Here is a 14,214-nt window from a genome sequence, read left to right as displayed (position 1 = left end):
AGTGCTGGGATTAAAGGCGTGCGCCACCACGCCCAGCTTTTGTTTTTTTTTCAAGACAGGGTTTCTCTGTATAGCCCTGGCTGTCCTGGAACTCACTTTGTAGACCAGGCTGGCCTTGAACTCAGAAATCCGCTTCCCTCTGTCTCCCAAGTGCTAGGATTAAAGGCATGCCCCACCACTACCCATCTTAAATAGAATTCCTATTTAATAATTAGCTTATTGGGGAAAGTTGTTTTATTTGGTTTTGTTTTTACGATGAGGCTTTCCCTGTGTTGTAGCCCAGGCTTGCCTTGAAACCTTGGTCTTCTGCCTCAGTCTTTGACTAGGGACGTTCCTGGGGTTACAGGTGTGCCTCTGCTGGCCTGGCCATGGTTGTCTGCTCTGTAGTTTGACGGTTTAGATTTTATTTCCTACATTGACACAGACTCTAATGCAGCAAAACATTTTATATTTGAAACTAATGGTAATGTTAAATCTTCCGAACAAGATTGTCCTAGTTGCTAATTAGCAGTAGTATGCCTGGTACTGTGATAATTACTGTTAAGGGAGGATCCAAAGAAGGAAGTATACATTGTGCATGTTTTGAGATTTGAACTCGTGAGCTATTATTCTCTGCCCTGTAGAGAGGTTTTGATTTTCACTCTTCCTCTTAGTTCTCCACATCTCTCCAAGTTGCCTGATTTCATTAATACCATGGGTCTGTGTTATTACTCCTTGTTTTCTGTCTTAAGCAGTGGAGCTTTTTCAAAATTCAAGCTATTTTGGAGTGTAAATTAAATCTGATCCAGTATTTAAACATAAAAAAACATCATAGAGCCAGTGTTCTTTCTGATTTTTCACAGCTGCAGTGTGTCAACATGGCAGTCTGGTTTTCCCTACAGTACATCACAGTACAGCGCTCATCTGGGTTTAATCTGCCATCTCCCAAATTCCACATTCTCCCCTCCTTAAAATAAAATGCTGCCTGAGATTGGCTTGGGCTTACCTACTCTGCCGTGGCAGTAGGTGCGTGTGATCAGTTGCAGTGGCTAATCAGATGTTTTTATGGTCTGCAGGCCACTCAGTGTGCAGCTGAGTTTGAGACCATAAGTCTCAGGCTAAAAAATGGGGTAGGGAACCCCTCATTTTTCCGGTGAAGCAAAGTAACTGTGTGATTATGGTTTGTCATATCTTTTTTCTTTTTCTGAAGTGTTTGTGGTGCCGTGGTACCATGGAGGCCAGAGAACAACGTTCTGAAGCTGGCTGTCTCCTGCCACCTTTACTGGATCCCAGGGAGTAAGGGATCTCTAGGCTTGTGCAGTGTTTTATCCACGGACATTGTCTTGCTGACCCCAAGGCTAAAGTTTTGATTGGTGTTGGTCGGATTCCAGGGTAAAATTTTTGATTAAGATAAGGATTAAATCTTATATTCATAATTGACATTTACATTTGCTAGCCATCAGTGTGAAATAGATAAGTTTTAATATCCTGGTTATGTGATTTCTGGCAAGAGCTAACCAATTGGAACAGTGGTAGAGTTTTTAAATGTGCGTCGGTATGTGTGTGTGGAGGGGGCTAGCATGTGGGTTTGTGTGCGCATATGCATCACAATAGGGATCAAACTGAGGAGATCTGGGTTTGCCAGTCTTGCCCAGCAAGTGCCTTTAGCTCTAAACCTCTTGCCTACCCAGAAAGTATTGTAATTATTTGGAATTAAGTGCTCAGAAATCCTATAACACCAAGAGACAGAAACAATATTGACTTCTGTGCAACCTAACATAGTTTAAAACCCTATATACTTTATCTTTGGGGGTGGGGGGACAACACAAAGTCTTCCATTAAGTGTCTGTTTACTTTAAAAATGATATAGATGCTTTGTTTTGTCGATTTATTAAAAAAAGAGATTGTGTACTGTTGGTGGACAGCTAGAAAAATTGATAGGACAGCAAGAAAAAAGAATTCCAGCACTTAAGAGTAAGGCAGATTGTCTAATGTGGCCCTCTCTTAAAATAACAGTACCACATAAAACTTTAATATTTTATTATTCTAACTTAAATTCTTCCATTTTAATATGATGAGTCCTGGGTCCCACCTTCAGTTTCAATTAATTGTATTATTCATTAGTAATCCAAAAGCAGTATTTTAAATGACATTTTGGCGCCATCTGCTGTTCCGTAATGTGATGTTCCATTTACATTGATAAAACTTGTAAGGAGATTAAAATACGTTTATTTTGTATTTTTGCCCATATAGGCACAAAATTGAATTTATCTGCCTTGATCTCTGCATCTGACAGAGACTGTGGACTTGATCTCTGCATCTGACAGAGACTGTGGACTTGCATCCAATATTTTTCTGTACTCTTGCTTCTGCCGGGTTGGTTTTTGTTTTTGTTTTTGTTTTTGTTTTTTGTGTTTTTGAGACAGGGTTTGTTTCTCTATGTAGCCCTGGCTGTCCTGGAACTCACTCTGTAAACCAGACTGGCCTTGAACTCAGAAATCCACCTGCCTCTGCCTCCCAAGTGCTGGGAGCTTCTGCTGGTTTTGAATATTCACCCAGTGCCTGTAAGTTCCTAAAGACTTTGCTTTCCGAGTCTCCATGAAAACAGCTCCCGAGGGAAAGGCTCACTCATCCCCAAACTCCAGTCATGTTTTATGCCTAGTCTTTGGACACCAATTTTTTATCTTACATAGGTTTGGTCTTACCTATATAGTTCTACTGCTGTCCATTCAAATGAACACTCACCCCATAATTCTAAACTGCATGTATTTCTTAACGCCTTTCCCTCAGCCCCAAAACGGGGTTGTTGTTTTGTTGTTGTTGTTTGTTTAATTTTTAAAATTGATTTAGTTAGGATTATTTTTATGTGTGTGCTGTGTAAATGTATGTATGTGCAACATGTGCTTGATTGGTGCCCAGAGAGAGCAGAAGAAGCGCACTGGAACTTGAGTTACAGATGGCTGTCAGCCATCATGTAGCTTCTGAGAACTGAACCCAGGTAGTCTGTAGGGCCAACAGGAGTTCTTATGTATGTAATAACTCTGTAATGACAGAAGCTCAGAATCCTTCTTAGAAAGGGGAACAATATACCCATGGAAGGAGTTACAGAGACGGAGCAAAGACTGAAGGAACGACCATCCAGAGACTGCCCCACTTAGGGATCCATCCCATAAACAACCACCAAACCCAGACACTATGGCAGATGCCAACAAGAGCTTGCTTACAGGAGCCTGAGATAACTGTCTCCTGAGGGCCTTTACAAATACAGAAATGGCAAATACAGAAGTGGGTGCTCAAAATCATCCATTGGACAGGGCACAGGGTCCCCAATAAAGGAGCTAGAGAAAGTATCCAAGGAGCTGAAGGTGTTTGAAGCCCCATAGGAGGAACAACATTATGAACTAACCAGTATTCCCAGAACTCCTTGGAACTAAACCACCAATCAAAGAACACACATGGTGGAACTTGTGGCTCTAGCTGTATATGTAGTCGGTCATCAATGGAAGGAGAGGCCCTAGGTCCTGTGAAGGTTCTATGCCCAGTATAGGGGAATGCCAGGACTGGGAATGGGTGTGGGTGAGTTGGGGAGTAGGGGGAGGGGATAGGGGATAACAGGGGAAAACGAGGAAGGGGGATAACATTTGAAATGTAAATAAAGAAAATATCTAATAAAAATTAATTAATTTAAAGAATACCACTGTAATGCTAACTGTGTACCAGAAGTATATTTCCTTCTCTAATACATAGTATTACTCTGTCTCTGGGCCTCTCAAGGGATTGTTCTTAGCTATTTTGATGGACTGTTGTTGACTTTACTTTAATGCATATGGGTGTTTTGCCTGCATGTATATCTTTGCACTACTGGCTTGCCTGGTGACCTCAGAGGCCAGTACAAGATCCTCTGGGACCAGAGTTATGTCATTTATGAGCCGCTATGTGGATGCTGGAAATCGAACCCAGGTCCTGGAAGAACAGCCTGTGTGTTTGCCCTATGAGCCCTTTTCAGTTCCAGTGGGTTGCTCTTAAATACCGTGTGCTGCTTTTATCCTTCTACTCTTCGAAAAAATTGAGTCTTCTTCAGAGTTAGAGTGGCTACTCTTTATCTTGGGGCTCCTTTCTTCCTTCCTTCTTTAAGGCACTACATCACTTGATGGATCCCATCTTCATCTTGTGTCTGTATTTATTACTCTACTTGGCTGAGTTAAGTCCATACGTCTGTAATGGTTACCTTCCCTTGTGTTTGATAGTTTAATGAAGAGCCTTATTTCCTTTGCGACCAGCAGTGAAAGCCGTTGCTTTGACATCCACAGTGACAGTTGTTCTTTGTTCTATTTGTACTTTTATAGTTTTAAAAAAAAAAAATCACACTAACTGGCACCATTGCTGACCTTTTTACAGCTTTAACAAGTCCCTTACATTATTGGCCATTTCACAGCCTTACAAGGAGACTACCTGTAGTTACAGGATACAGTGTTTGTTTTACCTGTAGTCAGTCAGCCCTTGTCATTTATCAATTTAATTCTGTAATTTTTGCTCTTTGAGACCTATCATGAAATTTTGACCCATAGGATTTTCTAGATATTAAATGGGGTAATAGTAAAAAAAATTTTTTACATGGGATTTGTAATAAATTTTGTATTTATTTTCGTAGTTTTCAGTGTCCCATCTCAATTATGTAAATAGCTAATATTGAGATGTTGTTTTTACCAGGCACTATTATCAGCTAGATAATAATTATTAAGATATCTAACAATGACACATTTCAAAAAATTTTTTTAAAGATTTATTTGTGTACACTGTTCTGCTTGCATGTATGTCTTCACACCAGAAGAAGGCACTGGATCTCATTATAGATGGTTATGATCCACCCCGTGGTTGCTGGGAATTGAAGTCAGGACCTCTGGAAGAGTAGCCAACACTCTTAACTTCTGAGCCATCTCTTCAGCCCTGACACATTTCCATTTTTAAAAGTGTGTGTGTGTAAGAGGTCAGGACATCTTTCCATAGTTGTTCTACCATGGACTCTGGGCATTAAAAGAATTCAGATTGTCATCCTGTAAGCATTGTCACCTAATGAGCCAACTTGTGGCCTAATTAGTTATTTCCATTTTGTAGACAAAGGGAAAACGGGAGTTCAAGTTTAAGAATGAGAAACTGAGGTCAGGAGATGCCTCAGTTGGTAAAATACTTTACTGTGTAAGCATGAAAACCTAATTCAGATATTCAGTAACCATGGAAATCAGCTAGGCCCAGCAGCCTGGGTCTGGAATCCCAGTATTGGAGAGGCAGAGACAGAGACCCCAGGAGCTTACTGGCTAGTGCATGAGCTCCAAAGTCAGGGAGACACTGTCAAAATGCCATTACCATATATTTTCCATATGTGTGCGCACACACAAACACACAAATTTCTGAACAGAGCAGGACTAATAGCAGATTCTAAACAAAGGCCAGTCTTTCTAGACCTTGTATCTTAACATTGTACTGAATAGTCTCCAGTTAATACTGATTTTCTTTTGTGCCCCATTGCATTGTAGTTTTTCTACAAGCCTCTAAAATACTACTGGCAATAAGTGTAGTTCATAACACTTAATACAGTTTGTATTTAGATGGTGCTTTAGTTAGCAATTTAACGAATAAAACCTTAGCTGGTCATAAACTGTTTATCCTTCTGCCTTAGCCATTGAAGATCTGTACAGTCATGACTGCCTTGTTAGGTGATACTGGTATTTGGGGGTTTGGTTTGGTTTGGTTTGGTTTTCTTTAGAGACATTACTAGAATTGTACTGTGGTTGTAGTTAACTATAGACAACTAAGCAGAGCTGATACTATCTAAGACAACTGCTTTATTGGAAGAAGGAGAGCAGGTGGGGAAGAGGCATTGGCAATTATCTTTTTTAGTTTAGGTGATGTGCCTGTGTATATTTCTGCACATCAGTTGTGTGTCTGGTCCCTGAGGAGGCCAACGGGAGGAATCGGGGTTATAGATGCTTGTGGGCTGCTGTGTGGCTGCTAGGAATTGGAATTGGGTCCACTGTATGAACAACAAGTACTCTTAACTGCTGAGCCATCTCCAGCCTCAGTTAAATATTGAATGGTTGTAGAATAAAATGGGAGCCAGCAGATGGCTCAGCAGACATTTGCTGCTTATGCAGAGGAACTGAGTTCTGTTCCTCACATCCGCATCCCCATAACCACCTGTGCCTCCATCCTTAGGTCATCCACCACCCTCTTCTGATCCACCACCCTCTTCTGACCCCAAACAAACACCCTTACATATACTTAATTTATATATATATTAAGATAGCCTTAGTCTCATCTTGTGCCTTTTAATTTCCTGACCTTGGTTATTCTTTCTCCAGTAAATATAAATCAGTAAAAGACATTTTATGTGGAATAGACCGAGGCAGGCTGCGCTGTTTCTTTCTAGGCTGTGTTCATGCTTGCCCTCACACATTGGTAACAGCTCTCACGTGCCTCACCGTAGCACTCACTGCCCCGTGCCCAGCTTTCAGGGTTATATGTTTTAGGTCTCCTGGAAGAATTTTGTGGTGGAATTTTGAAAATGTAATCACAGTGAGGGCTACAGGTGAAGACAGTCAGCATTCAATTGACTTCTCCAAACCTTAGTCTAAACAGAAGATTGTTGGTCTGGGTCAGTGGTTATTATGATAAATTTGGTGTTCTGGTCATATCACCTGCTACACAGATATAACACTGCTTTTTAATTACCCCTTTAACTAGTTGATTTTGGATTGAGCTTGGAAATAATTAAAACTTATGCAAGTTGCTGGACATGGTGGCTCATGCCTTTAATCTCAGCAAGCACTCAGGAGGCAGAGGCAGGTGGATCTCTGAGAGGACAGCCAGGACTACACAGAAAAACCCTATCTCAGAAACCCAGAGAGAGGCAGCTGAAGTGGGGAGGTGGGGGGAGAGAGAGACAGTTTTACTTTTAAAGTTAAAGCTACAAAATTTAATCAGTTCTGGAATGAATGTTCTTTGAAGACACTTGGTAATTTTGACTTTAACAAAAACTTATGTATTTATCTTTTTTTGAGGGATTAAGTGGTGGTGAAAGTTTAACAGACATGTACCTGTTTATATAAGCATACATTATTGCAAGGTATTATGTAGCACTGTACTTACTGAATGGTGAAATTTTGAAATTTTGTAACATAACCAGAATGGTCTGATTGCACATTATATGGCAGGTCAAATCTGCTTTTCAAAAGCAGATTTAAAATATGTACTTTTGGATTCTCTATCTTAAATGCCTCTGCTTTGGGTTTAAAAAAAAAAAAAGTTTGAAATAAGTGTTGTCTTTATTTCAGTTTATTCGTGAGTATTTTTAATTTGGAAAAGGCTGTGGTGGTTCCCAACTGTGTTAGAAACAGTGGTCAAATGGTAGTTCTTTGCACTGTAATACTTGGAGCTGTTTCTAAACACGCAGTTGTTACCAGCACAGATGTGACTATTTCCAGTCTGATTTATGTCTCTGGTAAGTAATTTGGAATATAGATAGTCTTTATGTGTGTGGAGGGGATAAATACTGTAAATTTCCATAAACTATATTATGCAAACCCTTGATATGTCTTGAGAGACAGAAAGAGAGAGAAGGCTTTGAAACAGTTTCCCACCATCCAAGCCCCAGAAGCCTTGGGTAGGTATAGACAGAATAGAGTGGAGTGAAAGGTGACTCGGGACAATGCCATCAGCAACTTAGCAATGAGGGGAAAATGTAGCAGAAAATGTGTGTGTATGTGTGTGTGTGTGTGTGTGTGTGTGTATATATATATAAAAATATTTTAGTCTTATGCTAAATAGATACCAGATTATTGTTACTTCTGTCCTAACACATTTTCATTGCTACTTAATTATAAAGTCTTTTAATATTTACTTTTAAATTAAGAAACCTGTTTATTTTCTTAAGGCCCTCCTTATCCCAGTGGTTCCAATTTATTATGACAATTGTAGTGTGTGTGTGTGGGGGGGGTGTGGGTAGATAGGTAGGTAGGTTACATAGCAAAACCCCACTTGACTCAGTATTTGGGAGCTACCTTGGACCATTGTCTTTATTTATTCTGTTTGTTTATATAATAAATCATAGGGGGTTTTGTTTGTTTTTAAGATTTATTTATTTATTATATGTGTGTNCACTGTAGCTGTCTTCAGACACTCCAGAAGAGGGCATCAGATTTTTGTTACGTATGGTTGTGAGCCACCATATGGTTGCTGGGATTTGAACTCAGGACCTTTGAAAGAGCAGTCGGTGCTCTTAACCGCTGAGCCATCTCACCAGCCCATAAATCATAGTTTTATTGCATCTTGAATGCCAGATCTGTCTTGGGGAATACTTCTATATATATAAATACTCATGAAAAAACACCTCGCTGATAGAACTCTACAGTAATAGGATGGGTGAGGCAGCTCATGGGTAAAGGACTTGCTGCACAAGCCTGACTTGAGTTCAGTCCTGGGAACTCAGGGTGGAAGAGATAACTCTGCAGAGTTGGCCTGTGAATCCACATACAATAAGAAACAAAATTAGGGCTGGTGAGATGGCTCAGTGGGTAAGAGCACCCGACTGCTCTTCCGAAGGTCCGGAGTTCAAATCCCAGCAACCACATGGTGGCTCATAACCATCCGTAACAAGATCTGACGCCCTCTTCTGGAGTGTCTGAAGACAGCTACAGTGTACTTACATATAATAAATAAATAAATCTTTATTTAAAAAAAAAAAAAAGAAACAAAATTAAATTTAAAAAGAAATATTATAAGAGATTAAAGAAGGAATAAAGCATGATGAAGTTTTAACAGACGAGTGTAAAAGCTAGGCCAAATCAACTTCCAAAAATAAAGGTTGGTAACACATCTTCAACCGCAGGAGGCACAGGTGGGGCGGCCATCACTAATTTGAGGCCAGCTGTGATATACACACACACACACACACACACACAGCCCTGTCTCAGAAGGGAGTGACGGTGCTGCTGCTTAAGATGACATTAGAATGCTTGTCTATATTTTTATAAAAAGAACTAAGAAAGCTATTACATAATGAATAATTCACCAGGAATTAATAACCTTGATCTGTAACTATTTAACATTTCATAGTATATAAAATATAGGCTAGCCGGGCGTGGTGGCGCACACCTGTAATCCCAGCACTCGGGAGGTGGAGGCAGGCGGATTTCTGAGTTTGAGGCCAGCCTGGTCTACAGAGTGAGTTCCAGGACAGCCAGGGCTATACAGAGAAACCCTGCCTCAAAAAAACAAAATAAGTTAATAAATAAAGGTTTATAGGCTAAATAAATGACCTAGAGATATAGTGGGAAATTTTTAGTGTATTTCTTTCAGTAGCCAATAGATAACTATACTACCTCCATTCACAAGAAAAGACAGACTATTTCAACTACATAAAAAGTTGGCTTTTTCGAGATTTTTTTAAATTGGACTCTGAAATGTAGGCATAGGGTCTGGAGGTATACCTCAGTTGGTAGATATGCTTTTATGTCAACTTGATATAAGCGAGAGTCATCAGAGAAGAAGCAGCCTCGGTTGAGGAAATGCCTCCATGAGATTGGGCTGTAGGGTGTTTTCTTAATTACTGATTTGATGGGGCAAGGCCCAGCCCATTGCAGGTGGTGCCATCCCTGGGCTGGTGGTCCTGTGTTCTATAAGAGAGCAGGCTGAGCGAATCAGGGGAAGCAAGCCAGTAAGCAGCATCCTCCATGGCCTCTGCGTCAGCTCCGGCCTCCAGGCTCCTGTCCTGACTTCCTTCAGTGACTTTTGGACTGTGATGTGCAAGTGTCAGCCAAGTGAACCCTTTCCTCTCCAACTTGCTTTTTGGTCATGGCGCTTCAATGCACAATAGAAACCCTGACTAAGACAGTGCATGGACTTCTTGCCTAATGCATTACGCCTTGTTTCAGAGACAAAAGACTATCATGCTCATTCTAGACAGAAACATCTGTAAAAATTAACCATGTATTAAAGCATAAGAGGGATGACTCCACAAATAATCTATGTCATATGGGCTGACTAGTTTCTGACTACAGTACAAAACAGTTTCTAAGGGTTTACTTGAAAATGATATAAAAAGAACAGTTTTTATGATGCATCCCAGAATAGCCTCAAACTCTTGGTCCTCCAGCCATAGCATAGCATAGCTTCTTGCATGCTGGGGTTAATAAGCATGCGCCCTGACACCTCGCTAAGAACAGTGTTTAAGTGAAATAACAGCTAAACTTTCAGCTAATTATGCTGTTGTGCCTCCGGCCTCTATTCTTTCTTGAGGAAATATAAAGTCTTGTGGTTTTTCTTTTAGTTATACTGGGATGATTGCTATTCAGTGGCTAAGTCTATTCATTAAGCAATTACAAAGCCATGATTCGGCAGTTTTATTATTTTCCTCTGGAGTGTGTGTCTGTAGGGAGCTGCTTTCTGTCTACTGTTAGATGATGGTTCTGTTGAAGTCAGGAAGAACATTTTTTTCATATTTTATGAATTTGAGTACTTGGCCTGAATGTCTGTCTGTACATGCTTGCCTGGTACCTGAAGAGGTCAGAAGGTGTTAGGTCACCTGGAGCTGGAGTTGTGAACCATCATGTGGATGCTAGGATTGACCCTGGTCCTCTGGAAGAGCAGAGAGCCATCTCTCATGATCCCATCTTTTTGTTAGCCAATAAGACTGTGATAGTTCATATAAGCACTATTAGGAGGTTGGAGTAGGTGTGGGCTTTTGTTGGCAGTAGGTGTGTCACGGTGGCTGTGGGTCTTCAGACCCTAGTTCTAGCTGCTTGGAAGTTGTGTTCTCCTGTGTGCCTTTGGAACCAGACAGAGAACTCTCAGCTTCTCCCACACCATGCCTGCCTGGGCACTGCCATTCTCCCACCTTGATGATAATGGACTGAACCACCGAACCTGTAAGCCAGCCCCAATTAAATGTTGTCTTTATAAGAGTTGCCTTGGTCATGGTGTCTGTTCATAGCAGTAAAACCCTAACTCAGACCAAGAACCTCTTAAAATTGACTCCCTAAACTATGGAAAGTATGTATGTGTCCCTTAAACAGGTTCCATATATAGATACATGTATAGGGTTTTGTTTGATTGATTGATTGTTTTGTCTGTTTTGCATTTTGAGCCTTATACATAATAGGCACTCTTACTAAGCTATAATTCTCAGCCCTGATTTGTTTACTAACCTGTATATTGGAAGCAGTTCTTCATCACACTATATAGAATTTATACTTTGTAACAGCCACAAAATAGTTCCTTTGTGTAGCTGGCTGATGGTTATTTTGGTGGTGGTTCTGTAGTTGTCTAGCTACTGCAGTGAATGTCTTGGTATGCACTACTGATTTTCCTCATGTGAGAGCATGGCTGCAGGGTCAGTTGTCAGAAAGGGAACAGCTGAGTGACAACTTGCCACATAGCCTCCCAGAGAGCAATGAACAGTCTCTCTTTTTCTTTTTCCTCTCTGTTTATTTGTTTGGTTTTTGTTTTGTTTTAATGTTTTTTTCCCTCTCTGGTTTTTCGAGACAGGGTTGCCCTGGCTAGGTATCCCTGGCTGTCCTGGAACTTGCTGTGTAGACCAGGGTGGCCTTCACTCACAGAGATCCCCTGACTCTGCCTCCAAAGTGAAGGGATTAAAGGCGTGCACCACCATTACCTGGCATTTTTTTCTCCTATTCGTGATGACACTAGTGTGTAAAGAATCTTTTGGGTCTTGGATAATGTGGTAGATGAAAATGATGACACTGTAGTTTTTCTTTGCATTTTCTTAGTTTGGAACTGTCTTTCCACATCTTATGTACCACTACAAGTAGCCTATTGATCATATATTGATCTGTGGATACATTGCCCCCTTGTAATGTATTGCGGTCATTTTTTTCCCTAACCATCTTTTTCTTTTGTCTGGTGGTGTTTATGTTTCAAGAATTTATACTATCAAGATTTTTAAAATCCAAGCTGCAGAGGCCCTCTTTAAGAGCTGAGTTGCCTTTTTATTTCCTAGTATGTGAGTGTATGTAACCTACAAACAGAATTATCTTCTAAAGAGTCACGAAGTTAACACTAACACATCCTGCTTTCTACTCTAGGTTTCAAGATTTCACAGACTGGGGTGGAAGTGTTCTTTTTACAAGAGCCACAGGTTGCATTTAGCCTCACCCTAGCTCTTCAAACCCTATAGCAGAATGTTTGTGCTCTGACAGCTTTGTTTGATTCTTCATAATTGATTCATGGTGTTGGTCTTTGTCAGGAATTTCGTAGAAATTCTGTTCTGTGCTATCAGGTGGTGCAGTTTCAGTTTGTCTATTATTGATGTTAACTTTGAGCTTCTAACACGATTGGCATTTATTCTGTTTCGCCGTCTAACCTGTGAGCAGGTAACTGTGTACCTTACTTGTCATACTTCTCAGTGGACTCACGGTGTGCTGGTTTGTGGGTTATACCTTCCTTTGGGTTATTTGATGCTCTAGTGTGATTTTTGCCTTTTTAAGCTGACTTCCACATTTATTTATTTATTTATTTATTTATTTAGAGCATTTTCTTTCTGCCACAAGATATTCTAGGCTTATTTTGTACTTTCTTGCCCTACCGCCCTGAGATCTACCATTTCCCCAACAAGTATGAAAATTTCTTTTTATAGAAAATTATTCAGAAGCAAGATCCATGCTCATTATTTTGGGACGCTTTGTGTTCTTAGATGTGGAGAGAGCTACTGCTGATAAGCATCGTTTCTATGCATATCTAAGTATTTACATCTGCTGTCCTATAACTGCCTGAAAATTATAACTTCACACTTTATACCTTTAATTCTAGGCTCAACATCAAAAGGTTTATTGGTGCTTTCTGGTTTTTTGCTTGTTTGATTTGTTTTGTTTTTGTTTTTATAGTGTATGTGTGTGTTTACAGCTGTTTTCTTGAGTAGACATCGGGCTTCCATTATTCTGTGTGCTTACTTTGCCGCCTCTTAACTCTGTTTTTGTTATATGTAAAGGTCTGCTATCACCTTACCTGGTGAGGAGGCACTCACTCTTCCTGCTCTGCCTGAAGCCACTCCTTCCCCTCCCTGTGACAAATTTCTTTCATGCTCTTAGTCGGTAGCACCATCTATCAGACCCTTTCCCTTTCCCTAGCTGGTGTCTAGTCCACAGAAGCTGACATCCACGCTTTGCAGTGGCACAGCTTGCCTGTCTGCTCACTTCGCTCTGCTCTGTCCTGCTCTTCTTCGTATGGAGACATCTCTTCACCCTTCCCCCCTTTTTTTTCTTAAAGTTTTTTCCAAGTTCTATAAGTAAGATGTGGAATGTCTGCCAGATAATCATCCAGTTGGCTTGAATTCCATACAAAATTCTGTTCTTCCCTTCCCTTGCCAAATTTGAAATTTTAGTAAAAGAATGGATACCATTTTTCTTTTATGTTTTACAGATGATGTTCCTGCAGATATGGTTGCAGAAGAATCGGGTCCTGGTGCACAAAATAGTCCATACCAACTTCGTAGAAAAACTCTTTTGCCAAAAAGAACAGCGTGTCCTACAAAGAGCAGTATGGAGGTTAGTTAATTGTAATTGTTTTTGTAATGAAAAAATGGGTCACAATTTTTGAGAATTATTTACAGTAGAAATACTTCATTGATAAGTTTTCTTCTTGGTTTTGTAGGGTGCCTCTACTTCAACTACAGAAAACTTTGGTCATCGAGCAAAGCGTGCAAGAGTGTCTGGAAAGTCACAAGATCTATCAGGTATTTTGAATGGGAAGTGAAGTTTTAAAAGTTTATATTTGAGCCTAGGCGTAGTGACACATGATTTTGATCCTAGCATTTAGGAGTCAGAGGCAGGGGATCTCTGAGTTCAAGACCATCCTGGTCTAGAGAGTTTCAGGACAGTCAGGGCCATATAGAGATTCTACTGATGATGGTGGTGGTGGTGGTGATGATATGGTAAGTGAAACTGAAAACTAAATATTATCTGAATATATTGAGTAGTTACTATTTAAAAATAATTAGAGCTCTAATCTTTCCCTTTTTAGCTTATTTTAAAATTTATTTTTATTTTTAATTATGTGTGCTTCTGTGGCTTAAGCAGGAAGGAGGGCATTAGGTTTCCTGCAGCTGGATTTATAGGCTGTTGTGAGCTTCAGGCCATAGGTGCTGAGAGCCAAAGATGGGTCCTGCACGACAAACGTAAATGATGAGCTAGCTTTCCAGCCCGTCTTACTTTTTTTTTTTTTTTT

General features: G+C 40.2%; 1 protein-coding gene across 3 annotated transcripts in view; it reads left to right on the top strand.

Annotated features, from left to right (window-relative positions):
• Fbxo11 (F-box protein 11) overlaps positions 1-14,214 on the top strand; it is a 77,623-nt gene that overhangs the window by 38,199 nt on the left and 25,210 nt on the right. For all 3 annotated transcript variants that reach the window (XM_029531380.1, XM_021217790.2, XM_021217791.1), the window contains exons 2-3: positions 13,411-13,535; positions 13,642-13,723. In XM_029531380.1, the coding sequence (XP_029387240.1) occupies positions 13,411-13,535; positions 13,642-13,723 (207 nt within the window). The remainder of the gene's footprint in view (positions 1-13,410; positions 13,536-13,641; positions 13,724-14,214) is intronic.

Source organism: Mus pahari, chromosome 18 (genome assembly GCF_900095145.1).
Source record: "Mus pahari chromosome 18, PAHARI_EIJ_v1.1, whole genome shotgun sequence".
Lineage (NCBI taxonomy): Eukaryota > Metazoa > Chordata > Mammalia > Rodentia > Muridae > Mus > Mus pahari.
Note: the sequence above shows the minus strand (reverse complement) of the source record. Positions and strands in the feature narration are given on the sequence as shown.